Source organism: Euwallacea fornicatus, chromosome 4 (genome assembly GCF_040115645.1).
Source record: "Euwallacea fornicatus isolate EFF26 chromosome 4, ASM4011564v1, whole genome shotgun sequence".
In the NCBI taxonomy this organism is placed as follows: domain Eukaryota; kingdom Metazoa; phylum Arthropoda; class Insecta; order Coleoptera; family Curculionidae; genus Euwallacea; species Euwallacea fornicatus.
The window spans coordinates 4,605,218-4,631,100 of NC_089544.1; the positions used below are offsets into that span (position 1 = coordinate 4,605,218).

The window sequence follows — 25,883 nt, forward strand, 5'->3', positions numbered from 1 at the left end:
ATTTTTCCCCCGAACTCCAAGTCATATAAATACTAGTTAACTACCACTATCTATTTAAGAGTATACAAGGTGGTCGCTTCCGGAACTCAACCGTAGAGATCTTAGTAACCGAGATGCGAACTCGGTTAAATCGTGGAAAAATTGCGCAATTTAAAATTCAATAATATGAGATTTTAAATTATGGAAAATTCTAATGTTTTGGTGCATAGAGAAAGTATATTTACTTAAAATAAAAGAAAATAGCTATTTTAGAACTTATTGTTCTAGTGGACCAGAAGTTGTTAAATTTAATTAATGGCATAAAATCTTGTACATCTGAAACCAACATGAAACGGCATATCTAATTGAATATTAATATACAGAGTTTCAATGAAAAAAGCACCGTTTCAAAAAAATCAATCAGTTTTTGAAATAATTTTAAATGTTGGTTTGTTTTATTGGATTATGAATTCTGAGAACTCAGGGATTCAATTTCGATATTGATAATTTAATGTTTTCTATTATTTTTAACGTAAATGCGTTAATAGTGCTTTAAAATATATGGAAAACTCCTGTAGCACTGTGTTAAATCAAAATGGGTCAACCAAATCTGCATCGTTCCATGTATTAAATTAATGGAGACATTGGGCAATAGGCCATGAGTATGCGACTTCACAGTCTTTGCCTATCTTTTTCATATGCAGTTAAAGTTCAACCCTTTTACCCTTTTCTTCGAACCTCTTTGCCATAATCTCTTTCAAAAACCCCCTACGTCTTGAGTGGCTTTGCCGATTACGCTCATCACACGTTCATTGATGACGGTTCATCATCATGCTTTTATTAAAGAAACAATGTTGGTCTTTCACGAAGCTTTATTAAATTTTGTTTTAACATCATCAAAAACTAAGCCTACCTAATTATCAAATACCTATATTTTGTATATATTCCTAGACTAAAATTTATTATAGTACATCATATTTATTCCTAAATGTGCGCCTATTGCACAAATATTATAATTTAAAAACACCTCGTACAAAGGCGAGATGACGATCAGGAGAAAGAAGATCTTCGTCTTCAATCTTCACAAGCAGGATCAAAAATTGTCTACAAGAAATATTAAAGTTAATGTCAACTTTGTAGATAATTTCTGTCTGCTTTGTGGTATACTTTCCTGTTTTATATTTTATTTAGATATAAATGTATAGCTATGGGATATTGTATTTAGTACCCTGTTAATTATTGTTACAGATTTTCAAAATCAAACTAAATCAATACGGAGAAAAATAAATGTACGAGGTGCTAATTTCAACTAAGTCCTTAATTTAATGATGTTTTTTTACAGATTGTACCATATTACAAGAATTGCAACATTATTTTTTTACAAGTTAATGCCAGGGGTTCGTTCCTTTTCTATATGTCCTGTTTGCCAGGAATTAATTTACACAATGCCCAAATTTACAAGAATTTTAACAATTTTTTTTTTAGAAATGGTCGTAATATTTTTCGAGCTTCATATATTTTTTCTACTGATCAAAAGTTACTAGAATATATTACTGCCATTTCCAATTTTAAATCTAAATAAGCAATTTAGCAATAATTAGTTAAAATTTCTAAGAAAAATTTGGCAATGCAACTGTAATATGAACTTGCAATTTGTAACAAAATCTAAATTATAACATAAACATAGCTGACAAACGTAAATCCTCTAAAGTTCTGATTCACTCTTCATTATCCTGAGAATTACATATACATTGTTTATCGTGTTAATAAAGTAAAATATTTAAGAATAAGGAAAATCAGGAACTCAAAAATTATCATCACTTATCCTATTGGAAAATATATTAGGCTAAAAACTAATAATACTTCAGTAGGAATGTCTGTGTGAGTGTGTGTTTCCTTCTATAAATTATATACAACTTAATATTAATATACCAGCACCAATATTAGTTGTAAAATATTCGATAGGAATGTAATCCTGACAAATTTACTGCAACTGCAAATATTCTTATGATTACTAAAATAAATATATTAACGAAATACTTAAATCCATAAAATATTTGAGAAAAGAGGAACTTGCAAACAAACTTTAAATAAAAGCCATTCTAATACAAATGCACAACCTTTGCTGAGATTACAACTTTGGAGAGCAGAGATAAACAAAATAGAGAACATTAAGAAGTGGTAACATTTTGATTGACTTAGCCTATTCGAGAAAGGCTTATATTTTAAAGCAAATACGAGCCTTCCTTGTGATGTTTAAACTTATTTAGTAGCTACTAAATAAAGGAAGCTATCCTATGTATGGGATAGCCTTATCACATTTTAATAATAAATTATTCTATTATACAATACTATAAATTTACTGTTCTATAATAGAAGTAGACTGTGGAAAGTGAGGTCAAAACTAGAGACTGTTTATAACATCTTATTTTTTCATAACAAAAATTGAGAAAGAGGGCAATTAAGCTCGAAATTTATTTTCGAAATTCTAAAAAAAACCAATCAGTATTAATTTTTCTAATCAAAAGCAAAATAACACTCTTAAGATGGATGGTGTGAACTAACTATGATCAAAACCGTGGACTCACTGGGTTTCACTTCGCAACTAGTTACATAGTCAAAGCAGCTAACTCCCGCAGCTACAGCAACAATAGTGGTCGCTGTAGTAGTACAGACCCGAAAAAACTTAAATAAAATCAAATTTCTGTCTTTCTCTTCCCATTCCTTCATCGTACAGTACAATTAGAAACAATTATGAATGCAACTCGAACAACGAAAATTTTTGCTTTATAAAGTCAATTTCATTGTTTATCGTTTTCAGAGTAATGAGAAGTTCCGTTCATTACACATCCGAATTGCATTTTTCCGTCTTTATGCCTTCCCATCTCTGGCTTCGCATCATACGGGAATTTCTCACGAGCGCACGAAAAATGCTATTTTCCGAGCTCCTAATGAATTGTTCTTTTATTCCTAACGAAGCATTTTTTAAACATAACCTATATAGCAAATTAGACTTTTTCCATGAATAATACATGGTTCGAGTTTTTCACAATCACTAAAAATCCATTTGTACATGTGGATGCATGATGTCAAATAGTTAACTTGATACCAATTCAACAAGAAGTCGTTCAAAATTTTTATAAAGGCTGAAAGAGAAAGCCCTTGATTTTTTTGTATTTTTATGGTAATTTATTCACTGCATATTTTCGTATTCGCTTAGTACTGTTTTGTTCACATATTTCAAATTTCGCATACTATAATATAACACATATTTTCCAATAGGAAAAAATGTGTTTTACCAGGAATGTCCTTGAAAGTTTTTCCTTCTAAACTATGCTTCACTGAGTTTAAGCATGATATCTAATGAGTTCCTTGTCATCCTAAAAATTTTTCGAAATTCATTTTTGCGTACGCAAGATCTAAAATGCTGCACAAGCTAATTTGAATTTTCTTAATGAGAGATCCGCATTGATTTTGGTTATTTTTTCTCAATTTAGTATGGAATGAACTGCAGCAATTTGATGACTCGGCAAATTTAAACTAAGGGTGAGTTCCTCAGTCTTTAAAGTCGAAAATTTATTACACATAATTATACCAAAACTTTATATTAAACGTACATAAGTAAACATGCAAAACTGTCTTATAATATTACTTATGTTTTATTATTACAAACTAAAAATAGATTATACACCAAGCTAGAGAAGTAAATTATGACCCGATATGTTCTCAATAGCATTCCTCAGCAAAGAAATATTTCCCCACCGCGGTGGTTACGATCTTTTTCACTACTAGATTTAATAAAATTACAACTTACTTAATCTAAATTAAGCATAAATTTAATCTGAAACATAATGACATGAACAGTGGCCATTAGTTTGATTTAATGTCCATGGTAACCCTAAATGAAATAATAGTTATATGAGGACGAAATTGTGGCGGATTATTTCGCTAGGTAAATAATGATACACCATATAAGTGTCATTATTGCTATTCAACTTTTTCAAAGAATAATTTTACAGTTACGCAATGCACCCATTGATGGTATCCTTTAAAACTAGTAGTGGAAAAAATGTTTTTCACCGTTTAAAGGTTAGAAAATTGATCAGGAGAGACAGATAATTTGTGTCGTTTATTAACTATTTAAAAATTAATTTAATATTGAGTTTTGGAGATATTCGTATAGGATTTTGAAATTGACTAAGGAACTTACCATTACTCTACGCTAACGAGTCATGGGAAACCCTCTATTCAAAGAAACTGCAAATTTGTAATTAAAGAAATAATTAAAATAGGAAGATAAAAAGAGAAATAAAAATAAGATAAGGGAAATAAAAAATAAGAGAAAAAATAAGATAAAAATGAAACAAAAAAATAAAAACAAAGCTTTTAAAAATGTGTTAAAAAAATAGTTCTGACCCCACTCTGATTCCTAGACAATCAAGATTAAAATAATACATAGAAATTGAAAAATGTCGTTATACTCTAGTGATGTGTCGTAAACTTTGTATTAATTTCGATTGATTATTACCTTTTAAAGTTTAGCAACGTTTGCACTTATATTTACCCTGCTAGAGATGTGTCGAAAACCTAAGATATCGGCGGTACTAAAATTTAAATTCAAAAGTTTTAATATAGTGAGTGCCCACTACTCGTACAATAGTATCACAAACAATTATTATTGAAAATTAAACAATTCCTCACAATCATAATATACCTAATGCAAGTTTTGGCCGCTATGTATTGATTGCAACAATTCTTTAATTATTCTTGAGTAAAATTGAAGAAACATTTTAGATTGCAATCTAATGCACAAGGTGGCTACTCGAAAAGCGGTTAATTGCAGTAACAAGCCAAATATATTCTAATTTAGTTTGTACATCATTGACCGTATACAATAATTTTATCTAACCATACAATTATAATTTTTGTACAATTTTTTCATTTTAAGCTTTATTTGGTATAATATAAGTATATGAACGGAATATTATGACGATGATCGTTTTTTTTTAATACACAGTTAACACATAGTTTGCTCTGTACATTATTAATTTACATGGGAATTTTACACAATGTAGACCGCTTTACGTTGCTCATCAGCCAAGTTCATTCTTCAAGAATATTGCAAAATTGTGACCAATTTTAGGGGTATACAACTGAAAGTTCAGTCTGTTCCAACTAACTCAGATTGAGTGTCTAACTAACTATAGGTACTCTATTTCATGGGGCTTTATTACTGTATTGTATGGCTAAGTAGAAAAATATAAAACCAACTGTTTAACACTACTCGGGTTTGATTGAAAAATATGTTTTGTGAGAAACAAAAATACCGTTCTATAACTTTAAAATTCTGTATACTGTACAAAACCATTTTATTGCAGTAAATCACTAATATCGCAGCTGTAAGTATTGATAAGGATATATCCCGTAAGTTGCCACCTTATACGGAATATTTTGGTTGAAAATGTATTACTGTATCAAACAAAAGCCACTGTAGGTATATAGAAACATTCGGTAAATATTTGGTAAAAAATCTGTATATTTGAGGAACTGTAGATAGTGGTTGTATTAAAAAATAAAATTGTAGTAACTGTAGTAGTATGCTTGTAGTCGGAACATCTTGGCATAATGATATATCAGTCTTATGAAAACAAATTCCGATATTGTTTCAGATCCAGCAGTATATGTACAGAGGGGCTATCGGAATTTGGTAAAAAGTTAGACATGGAACTTAAATAACCAAACAATGTTACATTTCGGTAGGCAAGATTCGTCGTAAGGGCATATCTTGGTAAGGTAAATGAAATTTCGCAGCCTCTGATCTTAGACTAGGAAGAAAAGCGACTGAAAAATGAGTTTCGAAAAGTAAATTGAATATCTGGCAACTAAAAATTTTTGAAACTTTGAATGTTTAGAAAATGCCGTTCTTTTAGATAAAAGTTGTTATATTGAGATGAAAGATGGCTTCAAAAGAACTGAGTCACAACTCAAATTTACTATACAGATTTTTGAATTTGATGAGAAGGAGACCCCCTTTATAGACAAATTGCAAGAAATTTTTATAGCTCATACTAAAACTTAAATATCTACATAATGAGAACTCACGTTCATAGATTCATTGTGGCAATGCACAGGACGAAATTTTTTCCCGAGTTATCTCATATTTCCGTCCTTCCCATTAGTTTTATGTAGAATTTATGTGTCTAAGAACGGTTATCCAGCGTTTGTCTATATAGGTAGGTAAATCTACATAACCGTAATGAATGTGCGTAAGCATACATTCATTACGTCTATGTTTCGAATGTAGAGTGAAAGCATCTACATCTGCAATTGCAGAAACTTACAGATGCATTATGCATCTTCTCGTATGATTACCCTGAAGGTATACCATGCGGCTCTAATTTTCTTTGACTTTTCTTTATCAGTCTTTTTGAAGACTGAGCGTAAAATCGAAAACAATTTCCTATTTTCAACTAATCTAGGCCCACACCATATGCTTGAAAGAATTGAGGTGACGTGTGTTTAGTAATGAGACAAAATGAAATAAAAAATGAATAATATCATTGATTAACATTTCAAAAATCTTGGGAAAGGGATTTCGCAAAGCGAGTTATGAAGTTAAGTTAAGGGTCCTTCATATACCGGTTACTTCAGAAAACTCAGTGAGGGTAAATGACGAATCTTGCATACAGGCCCTTTACATTACTGATCAGGAACCAACAAAACACTGAGATATAGTCACGAAAACTTAGGAAGCACGAACATCTTAACCTACACAAAAGTATTAAAATCAACACCTCTAAGCATATTTTAAAATATCTAACTAAAATAACCGATGGAAAAGAGATAACCTACAATTTTCTAGCTCTAATCTAATATTGCACCTAAGTAACCAAATATCACTTATAGTGCACCGGAAAGTCACGTTCGAACAGCTTATGAAGAGCTGCCACATAGTTTACCACAAGTATGACTCATAATAAGTGATCACCATTCTAGATATTTCCATTGCACGTATCCATTTAATGAAAATTTCCATCCATTTCAGTGCAAACAAATAAAAAACCAAACAGCTGACCAATTGGGCTAAATCATTGTACCGTGCTCTGGCCCTTGGAAGGCAGCCGTTTGTACGAAAAATACGTAGGTAGTCTTTGCCACGGCTGTATACGAATATTGACAAAAACTCGTGAAGATACGAATACAGCATTCAATAAGAAGCAAGTTGAATAATAAAATTCATCAGTCTGTAATAATATTACGGACTAATCAATTTTAATGTGCGGTATTACTTACCACACGCACTTTCATTTTTGACATCAGTGCGTTATCCGCATCAGCTTTAAGTATTCAATGAATCCACGAAATTGATGTTGAAATTGAACCACTAATTATAGTGATTCAATTTCAACTCATTAGAGCGTGGCGCTTAGTGATATTACCATCTTTAAGTGAAGCGATCCTCCCCTTATCGGCTTGGTTTGCAAATCACTCGCGTGTGATAATAGCCTGCTTCCCTAACTCGTACTACTATTATTCAACCCGAACTACCCTGACTTAAACTTAAGCAAATTTCTAGAATATATGCCGAGGAATTCAGAAATGAAGTATACAAGGATTCGATGTGCAGCCGTGAAAATTTCAGCTTTTTACAATTCCCATGGATATTCCGAAACTGGATGATCTGCCCAATGCTCGACAATATAACCAATTTTTTACCATCGATTTTTTTATGTTTTTTTTAGAAAACCTCTAGGCTTGTGCCCTTTACTTCCACTCCATTCTTAAGACATATTGTGAACTCACCATTTTGGTGGACTTTAAAATGCGTAGAGTCTCACCACAATATCTTTGAAATATCGTTCAATTTATTGATATCACATTGAATCAATTTATCGACAATCGATACTATGAGGAGGGGAGGCATTTTTCTAATTGCACGCCATAATTCCCACAGCTGTACATCGATTGTTCTTACCAAAACTTAGGCGATAGAGAAAATCTATGTCCATGTCTCAATTCCTACAGCTCTCTAATCTACGTTCAAAAACTTAAATCAAATAAAACTAAAATCTACTAAGAACTGCGCTAAATCTACATGAAGTACAAAGCAAGAGTTTTTTTGCTTTGTATTTCAAGTTCATGTCACTCATGGATAATACCATTAATCTTGGCCGTTCTGTTGGACCAACTCCCTTCGGTCGTCCACTTCCATATTGGACGGCCTGTAGATATCTTGGACGCTGGGTTCTTCTTTCACTTCTTTTCCTGGGATCGGCTTCATTTCTTCATCATGAGGGGCTGTTTGACCGTAAGCATTGTGCTCCGGGCGGCTCTTGTCACCCCCTTGAGGCAACAAGTGAATCATGCTCACGGGAATGGGAAATCCGGTGCCGAAATCGGGATAGAAATTATGAGTGAATGGGCCGAAGAGCTGAAATAGCAAATTATACATCTTAATTTTCGTCATATAAGCTCTTTTTTTGGGTTGACGGTATAAACCATGAGACTCGGAAGTCCAGCTTACCGGATGTTGCGGTATCTGATCTTGATCAGTACTCGATGGTCTGGTGGTTGACAATGATTCTTGATCCCGATCGCTCGTCTTCGACAAGTTATTGTTGTTGTTATTACTGCTCATGTTCCCTAACAATTCCATAGGCGGATTGGGGCCTCCTATACAATCTTTCCTCAGCTGTTCCAGTTTAAGACTTTTTCCGTATTTCCCTCTAACATACATTAGAAGGGAATTGTACGGAATTCCGAATATTCTAGAAGCTTGACTTGTTGTCATCTTCTTATTCCAAACGTGCTGCAACGCCTCCGTTAGTTCGGCATTTGTCCACGATCGAGGGGGTCCTCCTCGGGGGGCTGAATGTTGTCCTTTCGGTCTTCCTACTGAAAGCGAGCTGCGTTACTTATATCGTATATCAGACATGCCTCGTAAATTTCGAAATCTTCACTATTTACAAGCCACCTCGCTTTCGCATATTATCTCGAGATGTGAAATTAAGTGAAATTTCCAAAGCAAATAAGTTCGATTGAAAAAAGCAAATGATCATACTCTTCTTTTTCACGAACATGTTGGCGTCTATAACGTTTCTGGGATCAGTCATGTCGAATAGGGTGTTTCTGCAGGCGGCCGTATCTAGCGTTGGAGGGAACAATCCAAGTGAGGAATCCAATCCGAAAACTACAAAAAGAAAGTCCTCACAGCCTTATGTCTCTCTAACTAAATAAATAATTGGGCACTGAGTGTAATTATTGTAATTGTTCTTCATTATAATAATTTTTTCCGACATGTCGATATCCAATTCAACCTCTGGGCTAAATAAATCATGTGGGAATATATGATTTGCAAGAGTACCTGGTAATTATAAATAGTAAGTACGTGCATATCTAATGTAGTCCGATCCTATACCTCTTAATATTTAAATAGCAATTCTGATGAAATTACAGGCATATTACCTTCTGGAGAAAGCAAGTGTTAAATCACACGGAATAAACGATGGCTAGTACTTGTATATCGTATTAAGGTGGCATGTATAATTAATGTCATGGAGTTTTTAAAGTTGTCGATATGAACAAACTGTTGTGCTCGGAATTACGCTTGATATTTCAATTTCAGATCGTACAATGTTAGATTCTTGAGACGGACGATTGAGTTTCTTAGCTGAAGCGCAATAGTCACTCAAAAGTTCCCCAGATTAAATCCGGACGTGGAGACACACACGCAGTTTCGAAGGGCCCGCGCGATCTCCCGATTTGAACCGCCGGAATTTCACTTGGACATGGTATTATCGAATATAGATCAATTGACGACAGGGGCAGGGGGGGAGACGAATATCAACAAACGCTCTTTTATTTTTGGCAATAACGCTCGTCATATTGAGAATTGAAGCTAAATGGCAATTTTTCCTGACTGAATGGGAACAATGAATAACGTTTAGATGGGAGACTAAATTGTAAACTTTTATCATCATTATTAAAGCCAGTCACGGAGCTTTCTGTCACACCATCATTGATTTTTTTTTTTTTTTTTTTAAGTGAAGAATAGACCCAAGAAGTAGGTATCACCATATTATTGCGTGGGTATTTCCAGAGGCTATAGAGTCCACCTCTGCTTACAGAGAGAAAACCGTATTGTATATGAGTCATTGCCTGCCCGGTTACCAATTATCGCGCAAACCGAACGTCATTTGCATAAACTATTAATGGTGCGATGTTAACAAGACTTTTTAAAAAGTTGAGATTATGTTTAAAAATCGTTCTCGCTGCTGGCATCTTTTGTTTTGGTTTCTTTCGACAGGTCGACAGCCGCCGACGTTCCAGCAAGTCATGACGGCGTTTGTGTTAAGGGTGGGCCAGGCATTTGTTCCAAGGCATGATTATGCTTGTATGAGGCTCTGAAGTAGTTTTTAATGATTAATTTGTACCCGAGGTCTAAACATTATTACTTTTTCCAACAACATATTGACGCATGTGTATGATGTCAGCTCTTAATTGTTACATGATTATCCTGACATGGGCGATGCCTCAGGTTAGTTCCGGCCTTGTTAGTTTGTCTCATCGACTCAAATTAATGGTGCCGAGCAATTAACTCGGCAACAATGTCGACCATAATGGTCGCCTACCTGTAGAAATATAATTGTAAAAAGATACCTGCTTTACGGTATTTACATATACTGGGTGTTTCAGTACTGCGATGATTGGTCAGTGCAACAACTGGAGATATGAGTCTCAGATACCCGTGACCGCAAATGCCTCCTTAAGGCTATACTGTCTCATTATGCTTTAAGACAGTTATGTGGAAAAACGTGTCTTATCAAGTTTTATTTGATTTCTTTGTAGAAAATAAGACTGCAGTAATTATTCCAAATGTCAAAATTCGCCAGTCTCGACAACGTCGGATTGGCAGAGGCGGTCCAGTTCCGTGACCTCCTAGACCATCCGATCTAACACCTTTAAAATTTTTTCTGCGTAGACCAGTTTCTGGTTTATGAAAAACGCCAGTGGAAACAGAACTAGGCCTGATTGCACGAATCACTGCGAAATGTGAAGTCGCTCGAATCGATCATCAACTTTTTAGACAAATCCGTGGAAACCGTGCATGTCGTTGGAACGGAGCAACGAAGTTTGAGGACATTTTGAACAATTACTGTGCTCGCTGCACGGAACAACCCCCAGAAATTTGATCGTACAGTTCTGAAACACCCTGTATAATTGCTCGAAAAATAGTTATCGAGTTCCTTAGAATAAGAATGATCTTGAAAACTACACATTTTTTAAGGAATTTTGTATCTTCAGGATCGACACAGATTAGAATGAAAAAATACCCGAAAATAATGAATACTTCTTCCAGCCGATGCACAACGGACAATCGCAAAAATTCGTTATTCTCAAGTATTGTAGATACCTGTCCAGATACTTTATTATCGCTGACACTTGCTTAGGAAAATGATGCATTGAACTAGCCAAGTAATTAGACATAAATATTTCTGGTGCAAGTATCTTTAACCTATCTACATAGATACTTTTCCCCAGTATCTTTCACAGCTGTGATGGTGGCAATAAATTTCCACCAGATCTTTCCATAAATTACAGCGACACTGTCGCGCTTTAACTTCCTTTAGATCTTATCAGGCACGTGCCTACGATATGGTGCGGTTCGATGTTCGCAACACTCTGAGTACCACTCTTGGTACCTAATAATTGAATACTTACATTTACTGTGCGGAGGCGTTATATTAAGTGCTGGAACTCCGGGCATGGGACCAAACGGCAATGGGGATTGACTATCGATCTCTTGTTTCAGGCTCATGGGGGGCTGATGTGCAGGGACTGGCGAAGACAAATATTCTTTGCCACTGCTAGCGGTACTCAAGTCCAATTCGGGGCTGGGCATAGATAGATCCGGAGTGCAGTTCCGTTCTTCCTCTTTGATTAAAGACCTTTCGCATCTCCTTTTGATGCAGAGATTTTCAGCAGCGTCTTGAGGTCCGCCGAGTTCTCCTGATCGTCTTCGAGGCCTACGGATCGAACGTCTTTTTACTCATCGAAAATTAAAGCTTTATAGGTTTGTAAGTGAGAAACTTACCTGGACTGCTTTCTTCTAGCAATGGGCGATTGACATTCTGACCTCGGCATGAGGGTTTCAGGAAAAGACAGCCTCGTCATGTGAGGTAACTTGACTGGAGGATCAGCATTTTGAGTGGGAGATAAAGCACAAGCTCCTTCCACGGGAGTGGTTGCAGTGACTCCAGGCATCGGATATCTGTTGCTATTGGTGTAATACTGCCTATCATAGTCGTTTGATGATGTGGATGGAGTTGGTGATTGGTTCACGACACTGGTGGATTCCTTGTCTACGCCGAAGGGGTCTTGGTTTGCCAAACCCCGCACTTGGAGGCTCTCAGCTGCTTTCATCAGGCATTGCAGCTGTTCTTGGATCACACTAATTTCGCCCTTGTACATGAAGTCTATGATGGCCTGTACGACCCACCTAAAATGTGGCAATGTTTTAAATGTATTTTCCGGACTTGAGACCTGAGAGAACTTACCCACTGAAATCTTTCAAAACAATCACAGGATGCTTGCAAGGGTTTTCCGAAAAGATACGTTGAAACAAGGGACTACACGCACTCAGTACCACCTTATGGGCCCTAATGGATGTTTCTGAGCACACTAAGGTAACATCCACTAGCCTTCCTGCTTGTAGCAGGGCTTCGAAAGCAGCCAAAATGTGCGATTGATGGTTGTTCCATCGCAAGGAGTAGTGGGATTGAGTCATATTGTGCACGTGTCCTCACAAGGCGCTGGTCATGTTTCTTTTTGAATTTTGAATTTCTGAAAGTAAAAGGAAATTTTAGAAAAGTTATTTTCTTACTAAAAAAACAGATGGAGGAATAATAATAATAAATGGATTGAAGGCACGAACACAAAGCTGCAGACTTACGTTACTCTAAGTTTTTAAACTAACTGAAAAATTAGTTCTAACGACTTTTCAGTGAAGACAAAAGGGTAATAGAAACTAAGTAATAATTACGGTTAAGGTTAACGAAGAAATTTACTGATTCAGTCTAATTTATTCAGAATCCTGGATAGCTACACTCAGAAACGCATTTTGGCGTCTTATTGGTAACAATCACTCTATATTTCCATCGACCCTCGCATGTTTCTTATTTTAACTGAAGCAATATAAAAGGTTAATTTATGATTCACTTAAAAAGCAAGGAACACTTGAAGGTAAAAATACATAATGACTGCTACTGGCATCACACAAATCAAGTAAACAATTAAGCGATCAAAATTCCTATTAAGTTCTGGGCTTAGAACGCGTATGGAGTCACGAATACTTTGAGGGTTCTTCGTTTAGAAGCGAGTCATTTCATTCGCTCTTTATGATCATTTCATATAATATCTTATTCTCCGAGAAGTTTGATTACATACATTCATATTTTAATGTTTTGTAGGTTTGAAACGAGATATCATTTGCTTTGCTCTTTCTAGTACGAATTCCAGATAAAATCAGTTAGCTCCCCAACCATTGGGGGGTAACTTGAACTGTCAGTTCACTTCGCCTTTAAATCGTTTCTGGAGTAATAACCCCCGAAAACAAACATGCAAAGTTAGACCTCGCGTGCGTATGTGACATATTCGACCGAGCACGTACGAAAACATTTAGGGACAGAGAAAAGGATCTGTGCAACGTGGCTGTTTCCCAAAGAGGGGAGAGAAACTACCCTTAACGAGGGCCGAAACAAGAAATTCATAATGACTTAAATTAAAACAGAGACAGCTAGTGATTTGTTATGTGTGTGGTATCGGCGTCAGGTTGTTCCTATATGGGAGCGATATATCAAGCTGTTTTCTATACATAGAGGGTTTCAGTAAAATAGGGTTGAGGGATTTTCTGTTTACAAGATCTCCTACTGGAAATTCCTCCCAGCTAAAGTTTTGATAGGGTTCCCAGCTTTGGTATTGTCTTCATATTTACATTCTTGTATTATAAAATTATTGAAGAAAATAGGACCGTATTCACACGAGCAAGAGACGGGTTTTATGGCATGAGCTCCTCGCAAGAAAAAGCTTGTAATTCTTAGCGTTTTCGCAAAATATACAACATGGAGTAACTAATAAAACTAAAAAAAAAAATCGTGGAAATATTTGCTTTGAGCTTATTCCACCGATTTTACAGAGGTAGAAATTGAAGTTGAGCACATTGGCTAGTAGATAATTGAAGAAATTCGTCAAAAAAATGTACCCTATACGTGCATGTGTGCCTGCTTTATCAGTGCGCTCGTTTCAATTTCAGTTGTAAATTTATTTCATGTTGGTATGAGGCCACGTTTCAAAATCATACTGCATTTTTTACTTAATTTCATATTTACGTCTCTTTGTTTATTTTGTGTGGCTCCTTTATATTGCAGGATTTAAAGACACCTTAAGTTTCACATAACCCCGTAAAAAGGTTCATAGAGGTAAGGTCAGGTGATCCAGAAGGCCCACTGCCCCTTTCAATCAATCCATCGATTGTATTATTATTATATTATTATTACATAAATTTCCTTCAATTTCTAATGAATTTATGCAAAACGCTTGGTCCTCTATGCCTAAGAGCAGAGCAGATTCCCTCGTTAATTTCCATTTTGCAGTTGTATTATTGGCTTCACATTCATTGTATTTCATTTTGCGTAAACGTTAAAGATTTTTAAAAATGTTTTATAGCGGTTAGTTATATTTCTATATGGTTATTAATGGAACTGCTCCGCTCAAACCAATCAAGACGTATCGAATCTGTATTGTAAAAAATTTGCTAAAAAAATGTAATCTGGAAATATAAAAATAATTCATTCACCCTCAGCGATACATTTATTGCACGGCATAAACATAAGTAACACAAGCTTCAAAGCTCATTACCGAAAATTAATTTAAAGGGGTCTAGCATTCGGCTTTGCACGCCATATAAAGTATTTAACCGCGGCGATAAAATTTAGTTTCAACAACAAAACTTAAACCCAAACTTTAACCTAACTTTGTCTACGCCAGAATAAAATTAATATTTATGTTTATTTGTAGATTTCGTGTGTTGAGGTCCCCTTAAAATATGTAAATAACTGAAAATGCTTGTAGTACTCTTTAATTTATGTCTGAACGTTTTCTTGTTCTAATTTGGAAAACCTACTTACGTGGTGGTTGTGAAGTTATTAGGTTATTGCCTCCAATTTACGGGTGTTTTACTCAGGTTATCGGACATTGAACACACATTAAATGCACAAATTCATATTTTGTCGCAGAACAGCACGAAGGACGTCAAGCTTCGATAAGACGCCAGTTGAGACCGTTTGGTTTGGTTTTATTTATTGCTTTAGATATACAAAAAAATAATAAGAAATTCTTGGGCTATATCGACCTTATTAATTGATCACATTGGAACCAAATCCGAAATATATTTTTTTTTAATCCAAAAAAATCACAAACACCAACAAAAGAGTAAACAAGAGATTAGCAAGAGAAATTCAGCCAAGCCATTGGCCAAGCTGAAATATGGTCATATGAGGATTTTCGAGATACGATCGAATTCATTTAATGCAATTTTTTTTTTAAGTTAAGTTGAAAGAAATTTGCTGCCCCGTAGGTGGTCCGGCATCCTGTCACAAAGATTCATAAAATAAGTGAGAAATGATGATTAACGATTGCAAGTGTTAGGGAATCGATTATTCACAAATCGCTATCAAATACTCACAAAGATTATTTTGAATACGATTGCCGTTCTTTGCCCCATCCAAAACTACCAATATTGCATGTCCCATGCTTATTGGTAGAGTTTTGGTGGTATTTACAAAAATTACCACAAAGGTTTCAGTAGGCCTGCGTAAAACAAGTAAAAAATCTTTTAGATACTCAGATAAAGGGCCAGCTGGTCGTAAAAAATATTGTTTGAGAGGCGGACAGTTATATCAGAGTCTCAAAGAGAGTCGTCCAAACAGAGCAAGGAAATAAAATATACATAACTCACAAGAAGTAGGTAAAAATGTTGATGACGTAAAACGAAGAGTTTAAGTGTGGAATTTTCAGCAGTTACGCAGAAGTAGGTGCAATGAACATGAAGTAATAACATCACATATTTTGCCTGCAAACTTCCATTTTGTAATTTTATTACTTGTCTTATATTCTTTGTAGCTATTTCTGCGTAAACGCTAAATATTACAAACTATTTCTCGCAAAAAATATTTTCTATTCAAGGAAGAACAGTGTTAATGAATACGCGCCAAAATTTAAAAGCAATTATTCGGGGTTGCACTTACAGATGGAGCATAATTTAATTGTGCCCAAACCAGTCATATTTCAACATTTTTTTGCATTAAACTAAGACTATCTATGTTTGTTAATATGCTATTAGTAATCCCAATATTTTTGTAAGTTGAGTTGTATCAAAATTAAATTTTATATTAAATGTGTTTATGTAGAGAGATTCAAAAATAATTAAGAAAAAGATTTTTTTAATGCTCTTAACAATAATGTGTCTCGTATGTAACGTTATCTATCTTTTGCTGCAGTGTTCCAAACTGCAGGACCATGAATGTTTTAATACCTCATTCTATGTTCACTGTGATGGTATGTATGTATCTCGTGCCAATATAAACACTTTCAAACTCGACCAGGAAGTTGTGTTCCCATTTTATTCTATTATACACTATTCCGTGTTAAGTTATTCTGTAATTAATAAATGGTTCCGTATAGAAAAATTTTTAGTTTTTTAATTGTTTCCAACAAATTCGCTGGCACGGGACTGTTTACCAAATTAGGACGAGATGGATGTCTTTTCTGAAAAGTGGAAGACATTTTTTTTTGTTTATTATCACACGTAGGCTTTATCAGATTCCAACACACATTAACAGCTTTCTATATTACCGTCCGTATACCAACAAAAGAAAGTTTCTTTTTAAAAAGTGCGACGTCTAGGTAACACCAATATAAGCCGAAACATGCAATCCCTACATTTGTTTTACATATATTTGGCACTTACCAAAATATCTACGCTGATAATATCGTGTAAGAATATATATGTATGATAATGAAAAGGAAAGAAACAAATCAAGAATAGGGGTAATGTATTACACAGCGATTTCCAAGAATGTGAAGTTAGTTGTTTGTAAGGAATTTGCATGCAAGTTAAATACTCACAGCCGACCGACGGGCTATTTAAGGAAGGGAACACAATTTTGATTCTTTAAGTTGATATGATGGCTTTAGAGTGAATTTAAAGGTAAAATATGTCCAGAATAAGGATATGCATCCAGGCAAGGATAGTCGGGAATAACATAAGTGGAAGACCGAAAATGATATAAATTCAAATGGGTGACCGACGCATACCTATTAGATAATCATTTCACCGTAGTACAAACGACAATTATATATATATATATATATATATATATATATATATATATATATATATATATATGGCTCTATGTATGTTCACCATACAGGGGCACCCAAATTTCCTGCTAAACTGCACCATAATACTACATACCCGAGAGATTTTACCATCAAAAAATTTATTGTTTTTCATGAAGTATTGAAAACAACCAAATCAATAAAAACTCAATTGCAAATACAGTTAACGTTAAGCAGAACTCTGTTTTAAAAGACCTTTTTCAGGAAGCTCATATATAAAAGTCTTGTGTGACATTCTTTAATATAAACGCGATATATATTATTCGTAATAACCAGATCAAAATGTGATGAATGTGCATACACTCTGAAAACATTTTGGATTTGAAGCAATAAATATGGGGAAGCAGATCGAGAGGCATAAACAGAAACCACTAACGTGATTTTGTATATATATTTTTTTATTGTTATTAGCAATTTGTGCCTCTAGTTTTAATGTAAATATAAATGAATTAGTTCAAGGTCTTGGATCAAAATATAATGCTTTCAATAAATCTTAAAACATTTAACATAGTAAAAATGAACATGGTGAAAAAATATGTCAAAAGAAAACTTCGTAAGTAAAAACGTCTTTCTACCACATTCCACACTTGTTAGGTAAATATCTATTCAGCCATTTTAATCGTGGTTTAATTGACCTAAATCCGACCCTCCTAAATTTTGACGTCCATAAGAGATGCATTGCTGTCACAATAAGGGAAATCTGACATACACAAATTCCTGATGTCTATTCGTACATACGAGGGTCGTGTTTAGCGGAACTGAAGCTTGAACCATGATTCAACACTTAGCCTCAGTATAGCCTTAAAATTAACTAAGAAATATTTATGTTTGGTCTAAAAGAGATAAAAAAAAATTGGGACAGGTTTAAAAAATGACCAGATGGTAACTGACCGATCGGATATTGAAAAAATACACTTCTTTTAACGTGGCACCCCTTATACCTATTCTAAGTGTTTTTTCAGTCAGTTTTAAATGTTCGTAATGTTATTATCCAGAGTGGTTGGCACACATTTTGGGAAACTAGTTGTTCCCTGCATTATTTTCAGAAATACGGTGAAAGTAGCATTTATACTTTGTAAAGTCGGTACTACATGAATTCAGAGTTATTTTTGTCAAAGGTGCTGCAATCCAGACATTCTTATTTTTAATTGCTCTATTTTCACATAAATTCGAAGTATACGGGGTGGTCAAAAAGTGGGCATCAAAACAGTTTTTGTTGACCATAGCATCCTTTGAAATTGATTCTTAGTTTTCGGATTTTGAAATAAAAATCGATCAAATAGTAAGTTTTAAATATTGGTAGATGCAGAATTTAAAAATACCGTTAAGATACAAAACAGAGTTCCGAAACATTTTTTTATTGAATGTCCTGTAGGTATATTGTTGTATTAAATTAGCTTAGTATTTTGAAAAAGTGAGTTGACGATTGAATATTTGAGTTGAAAGTGTAACGTGTGCTAACTCGAAAAAATTACTTTAATATTACATATTTAAATGATTGAAATTAAGGTAAATTCTTCGTATCACAGTTAATATTTAATAATTAATTTGAACGGCTACAATTAGACGTAATATCTAAAACCCAATACTTTTGAAGTCATCGTAAACAACCTAGTCTAATGCAACATTATTCAGAAGGTTTTATTATCAACAAGGAAATTTTAGATCGTAGCTTGATTTAAACAATGATTTTTGAACTTTTTAGATTCGATCAGAGCTAGTAACAAGCTTTAATTTGATGTCCAAGCCCAATCTAAAATTTTAGAAGGGATAGCTAAAACACCTCCTCCTACAGAGTCATTTTGAAAAAAAAAATGTAGGAATGTAACTTGAAATTTTTGAACGGGAACGGTTTCATGAGTCATCCTGTATAGTAGAGACGTATAACAACTCGCAGTTTCGGTCAAACTCGGAAATAAAAAATGTAAAAATGTTTGTTTTTCTTTAACACTGGAAACTTTTCAACTCAATATATTTAAAACCCATGGACAAATTTAGACCAAGAATCAAATTAGGCGGCAAGTAAACACACGTGTCTTTACACTATAGTGTTGAAAAATCTTTTTTCATTCAAAGGCATAGCAAATTTTGCTTTATATTCCATTTTGTTCAGGGTCTGACACAAAACAGCTGTTTTTTTGAAGTAGCTGCTCGAATTAGTATTAAACCGTAAAGATGATTCGATCTCCCCCATTTACTCTGGATTGAATTCAATGTCTAAAAATTAGATCCTGAGTATTTACTCTGTGAACAAAGTACTTACTCGTGACGTTATTCAGTCCTGGGTCCGAATATTTGATCAATGCGGGGTAAACTCACTAATTGTGCTCATTCGTGGTATTTCATGTGCAGAACGTGTTTTAATAGAATTCTATATGACCTGGTAATTTCTATGGTTCTAAGTTTAAAGCAATATTACTGCAAAAAAGGTAGAAGTACCTAAAGCCACTGTTTTGCCAAATTCAATTTAAATTTATTTGTACACTATGTACGGCATTGTTTATTTACTGTTGTGTACTAAATACAACATTCCACACCTATTTACACGTGTTTAGAAACTGACTATGGCGATCTTCTTCGTTCGTTTTTAGTTAAGGCGTGATTATGAATTGTTGCAATGAAAATAGTTTGTTCAATGTGAATCATTTTAAATACGCATGCATCTGACATGATTCAAAAAATTGTAGATTTTTTACTTTATCGCAGTAAGTTCTACATTCCCGAAAATGAAAATTCCACGCAAAAAGCCTTAAAACAATTTTTCCATACTGGCACAGAGGTGCAATTGATGTATAAAAAAACTTGATGCCTGATTTAAGATTTTGATCAGTATAAAACTTAACTGAAACCATCTGATATTTCTATAATTAGTCAGGATGTTAAAAATTTATGAGGAAGACTAGAAATTATGCAAGATATTATAACTTGTAGCTATATGCAGGTATTGCATGTCGTAATTTTTAACGTTTTGTATTATGTGGGAAAATAGTTTTTTTATTTCAAGTATCAAAGAGCCCCTTCAGGCAATTTATCGCCATCCACGATTATAAAAATTCTGTTCATTAACGAAACATAATAGACACAAAGCAATTAAATTTGTATAGTTAGGAAATGCCGAGGTTGTTGTAATGGTAAAGAAATGTTTGATGCTGAGACTAATTTATCAGTTATTGATGTTATAGACCGCATTATAACTCTTTAGCTATTTTCAGAAGCGTAATTCTACGAAACGAGAACTCTTTGAAACATTTGTTGATCTCGAAACAAAATGTGTGTCATACAACTTCAAGTTATGAGAGCATTTCAGAAACATGCCACTATGATAAATTCAAGACTTACCAAGGCGGTAAACACAAATATAGTAAAAATCAACAAATTGAAACCAATCAAAGAGTAATTTAGTAAAAACCGACAACTGAAAGAACTCGCTCAGTGGTGCATTGCTACATTCCTGAATAAATCAAACATGTTAGAAATGTATCGGTCACATTTTGACCCGAAATACCATAAGGAGTGAAAAGTTAACGTGTGAGCACGTGTGTGCGGACCAATAGGATCGCGCGGAAGAGATTGTTGTTGCAATGGACCACATGGCTCGTGAAGCGCGCGAAAATCAAACTAATGTGAGTAGCAGAGCACGGAGAACAACCACTAAACACCAAAAACTAAAGAAGCTGCGAGATGATGTTTTGAGAGCGCATATTCCACACATATACGCATACACATGACACATATAGGGCTGGGGGTGGTTTTGGGGGCGCGCACCTGATTTTGTCTCGTGTCCCGGCAGAATAACGTTTTCTTCGAGGGGTTGAAAGTCCGACTGTGTTCAAAAATATGCCGACTAGCAATGGACGCATAATTCCCGTTTCGCTGTTAATGAATCCGATTAGACAAAGCCTCGTGAACGGCCAAGACGCAAGCGCCTCCACTTCCCCTCTCGCAAGACTGTCCCCACTACGTCTTTACTCTTACTGTTTTACCCTTAGATATAAATTAAGGGGCGGGCGTGTATTTAGAATCACACACGCTCCTCTACCCTCTCTCTCGACTCGCCGACCACTAATTACTCGAAATAAGGATAGAGCGCGTCTTCTTCTCTCCTTCTGCTTTGCATAAATGCACTAAGAAATCATCCGCACGCCGGCAGGCTTTCTTTTTATGAGACGCCCTTCTTTTTCACCCTTCGTACACTCTTTCCTTTTTCTTATTTCGCTAAACAAAACTCACAACCCCTTCCTCTCCCACAGGCTCCCTTCTCCCTTCTCGTCTTCTTAACGAACCTTCACTTAAATCACAACTTTATACTTCAAAACGAACTTCTCCCTCAAGTTTTAAAACTATCAAGACTTAAGATATTTTATTTTCCCTTGTCAATATCTTAACACGTCCCCGCCTAATTTCTTTCCATTATTTAAATTTTTCATTGTTTATACTGAAACACTACAAAATATTTAATATTAGCCCGTTTAGCAAATTCGGTCATTTAGGGAAGTTCCTTCAATGTCATTAAAAGGAATAGTGATTATCATACCTGAAGATGCTGATTAGAGCCTGCAAGACATGAATAGTGCCTTCTAGTTGATAATTATTATTTTCTTTAATCACTTTGGATTAAAAAAAATGATTATGTCATGATTTATGGATATGACACCATACGTGATTAGGAGTTGTTGGAGCAGTAGAACTGCGCAGTTAGAACTGAGATTTACAGTTTAGTAACGTTTTCGATCAACACCCCTAGCAGCGTTTCATGGAATATTAAGAAAAAGGAAAAAAATAATAAAATAAAATGGAAATGAAATGAAAATGTGTAAAACATTTTTAAATTCATCTCCTCAATCACTGAGAGATGGCAGTTGTCCATGTCTAACTCTCGTTTTAGTTCACAATTTTTTTTTGGTTCCGAAGACGGTTTCAGATCGAAACGCTAATAAAGATGTGCGTTCACATTCTTACTAAAATGTAATTTTTAATTTGAACTGGTGTGCAATTCTATCGCTCCAACACCCTCTTAATTGTGAGCCATTGTTTCCAAAATTTCATACACCTAACCAGGTTGCAATAAAAAGGTTTATTGTTCTTTAAAAATTTTTGAATTAGAATTATATTTTAAATTTCAAAAAAATAGAAATTTCCTTGTAACTGGAACAAAACTTCCAATAAATGATAAAGTTCTTGGAGAGAGGAATTTTTTCATCAGATTGAAACTGAAGACATGCGATTTTATTTCTTTAGCAAACGATTGACTTCCCGGATTTATGCCAGTTATTTATTCTATTCTGTATGTTACCACTACTATCGTTAGATAAACCGTTCCCATCCATAGTTAAATTAGATTTACATGCATCTCTATGTCAAACAGAATTTCAAAAGAGAGCCCAACTTCAAGAAGTAAAATATAGCATCCCAAGGAGCAAACGTGTGATATTTAAACTTAAAACAATCTTGCAGAAAGTTTGCGTGGAACCGGAGATTAAGAGAAAATATCAAGAAACAAAGGAAATGATCAAGTTTCTCTTAATAAATATACGTATGCAAGTGAATAATGAAGTAAATTCACGAGATTAAATAATTATCCTCCCTTTATTATGCACTTATGGCGGAGGGTGGAAATGCAGTGACGGTGGAGTTCTTTTTCTATTTGGTGATTTCGTTGAGAATAAAATTTCTGATAAAGAAAAGGTATGTGAATTTTGCATTTGATATATTTATTATATATTATTAATAGTAATGTTACTATTAACTTATTTTTCAATTAACAATTTATATACAAATGAGAGAAACCCTCAAGATATGGCATCAATTTGACAATTTACTTTCTGCTTATTTTAAAAAAAACTTCCAATTCTAACTTATCGAAAATTATCAGGAAGTATTCAATATGTGCTTCAATAATTTTTTTATATGTAGTTGCAGAAAGGTTGTTTGCAATTTGCAATTTTGCCAAAATTCGGGAGACCCAAAACTGACTATCCGGTGAAATTATCTAGGTCTTGCCATTTCCAGAATCTGGAAAGCTGTGGAAATGTAATTAGGAGAACATTGATTATCGCATTGCGTTTCTGAGCGCAAATCAGTGGAAAATGAGGGGTCACTCAAAGGGGTTCCTATGGAGATTCTGCAAGTTACTACGTCTCCAGAATATTGGAAAGATGGGAAATTGCGTGTAGATGATCTTAGCTTTTACACTTGTATTTTTTATTTCTAATTTGTCGTCGAAAATTATGAATCCCCATTTAAATTATCTAGAAAATTGGAAATTGCGGAAGTGGACCCTATAGTTGTTTCTGAAAAAGCAATTTGTCGATGTCAAATTGTTTAATGCTTTTTTTAGAAAACCAAGAGTCATCAAAAGCACGCATATTTTTGAAGTACAATAAGCAAAGTAAATACACCAAATTTTACATTATACCAGGAACACACTTGAACGTTAGCTTAATTTTAGACTAGCGTTCTCTGGTTGCAAAAAAACAGTACATACAATATTAATTGTCAGAAAAACTTGGATGAATTCTACAAAACAAATTTCAAAAAAGCATTACTTACCAAAAAATGACACACACTAAATTAGAACTGCAAAATTGCAGCAACGTGGTTATTCAACTTCGAATAATAGTTTTTCGAGTAATGTCCGAATAACGCACAAAAACAAATGGTTACCTAAAAAGGTACACAAAACCGTCTATAGGCTCAAGTCGATAGCCACAAATGAAAGGGCACCTGTTAGAGCCAAATCGGTAACTGACCTAACACTCAACTGATTATCGGAAGTAAGAACATCAGAGGGTTCGCAAGAGACCTTTTGAATGTCCTTTCGTCACTATCAAGTAGAGAAAGTACCTACCCTGGTTTCTGCACCACCCTTATATATGCGTACGTAGTTGAAGATGACTACCCCCTCCACTGCAGGCATCTTGGTTCCAATTTAGAATTTTAGGGTTTTTACGAAGAAATGGGTCCAATGTAATAAATTCATAAAAATACCATTTATGAGTAAATCTTGTTTACGGCTATTCCATTGCATGTAATTGATTATTAAAGCCAGATAGAAAAATGAGTTGAGCTTAAATCTTTATAAAAGACATAGATAATAATAAGACTATTAAATAAAAGAAAAAATAAAAATGAAATTAGATTTTGAAATGTGGATCAAACTCATAATATGGAATACGAGGATAAAAAACCGTACTATTATTTTTGGACAGAAAAATTTTAACATCACTTTCTGTAAGTGTGAAAGTACGCGTCCTGCATCAATGTCCTTTCTTTAACTAGTTGGTTCAGATTTAGGTTAGATATTCAAATATTACATATACTAGATATTCTGTTCCACTAGACAGTAATAGTTTCAATTTTACCCATACAATTCCTATGGCTACCCCAAAGAAATTTTGAAGAAACCAAATCTATTAGAATCCTTCGGGAGTTCCATGGAACCTTGATAATCATTCCATTCAGGGTTGCCCATTAGGATGCCTCAGTTGGAAGTAATCAAAATTAAACCGATGACAAAAGATTTCATTTTGGGCAAAAAAATTTGCAGGAATTTAAGTTCACAGGCGCTTCGTTACCGATTTACGGGGTATTAAAAAGTAAATATTTTTGTGTTGTTTTATGGCTTTGTTTTGTTCATAACTGCTGGTGTTTTTCAGATATTAATTTGAAATTTTTAGTTCGGGTTAGTTTCAAAGCGTACACGATCGAACCAGGCAAAGTGTGAAACTTTGCCGGATGATATTTCGTTTAAGTCAGATCCCCTTTTACCATTAGAGGCATTTTTGTAGTTGACACCAAGTATCAGTAACATCAAATTTCAATTATTCTCTATTTATTTAAAACAATTTTTAATTTATTTTGTTTTTTCGTAACTGTCTTGTTTTCGAGGTGCGCCAGAGTTTTAAACAGAGCATATTGTTGGCAGTGCTTCAGAATAGAAGATATAAGAACTATAATAAAAAACTGACATGAGCAATGTGAAAAACATAGAAAAATCTGTGAACTACAAATTGTTCAGTCGACACGAAATTGGCATTTAAAAAGTTGCCTCAAAGTGCAAAACTCTGCAAAAACTAAGAGTTGCTGAAAACCCTGCTAAAATAGAGAGATGGCCTCGGAAATGATTTCAAGCCTCAAAAATCTATTAGATCTCTAAGAAAATTCTTAAATTGCCCAAAAATTCTCTTTGAACATCCAAAGTAAACTGTTAAATTTTCTTTGATGTTTCTTTAAAAAACTCTGCAGAACACTTCACAATAAAAAAAAGTTATAGCTGTAAAAATTCACTATATATGTGTATGAGTCACTCCAAGCAGTACAATGTTAGTAATAGGGTATTAGTGGATAAATATTTGCAATTTATTGGCATGCAGAAAAAATAAAAACTATTGTAAACATTTAAAGTTCAGTTTTTAGCAAATCTCTTTATTTGTTCAGGTTTGGTCAAT

At 34.3% G+C, this 25,883-nt stretch overlaps 1 protein-coding gene and 1 long non-coding RNA gene across 10 annotated transcripts in view; one reads left to right on the top strand and one right to left on the bottom strand.

The window, feature by feature from the left end:
* Positions 1-833: 833 nt before the first annotated feature.
* Positions 834-25,883, bottom strand: part of lov (jim lovell) — a 127,445-nt gene continuing 102,395 nt past the window's right edge. The window contains exons 1-7 of one of the 8 annotated variants that reach the window (XM_066281831.1): positions 21,202-21,272; positions 12,537-12,822; positions 12,074-12,478; positions 11,701-12,020; positions 9,041-9,169; positions 8,504-8,874; positions 834-8,431 (exon numbers count right to left, since the gene is read on the bottom strand). In XM_066281831.1, coding sequence (XP_066137928.1) covers positions 8,141-8,431; positions 8,504-8,874; positions 9,041-9,169; positions 11,701-12,020; positions 12,074-12,478; positions 12,537-12,766 — 1,746 coding nt within the window. In that variant the 5' untranslated portion in view covers positions 12,767-12,822; positions 21,202-21,272 and the 3' untranslated portion in view covers positions 834-8,140. Of the gene's footprint in view, positions 8,432-8,503; positions 8,875-9,040; positions 9,170-11,700; positions 12,021-12,073; positions 12,479-12,536; positions 12,823-15,160; positions 15,328-21,201; positions 21,273-25,883 lie in introns of those variants that run through there. The other 7 variants (XM_066281832.1, XM_066281828.1, XM_066281829.1 and 4 more) reach the window with 7 other exon arrangements.
* On the top strand, positions 14,309-16,443 carry LOC136338989 (uncharacterized). Of its 2 annotated transcripts, none has more exons than XR_010732053.1 (3): positions 14,309-14,456; positions 15,876-15,999; positions 16,222-16,443. It is a non-coding gene; the product is annotated as an uncharacterized lncRNA (long non-coding RNA). The 2 variants fall into 2 exon arrangements; XR_010732054.1 differs by lacking the exon at positions 16,222-16,443 and adding an exon at positions 16,054-16,195.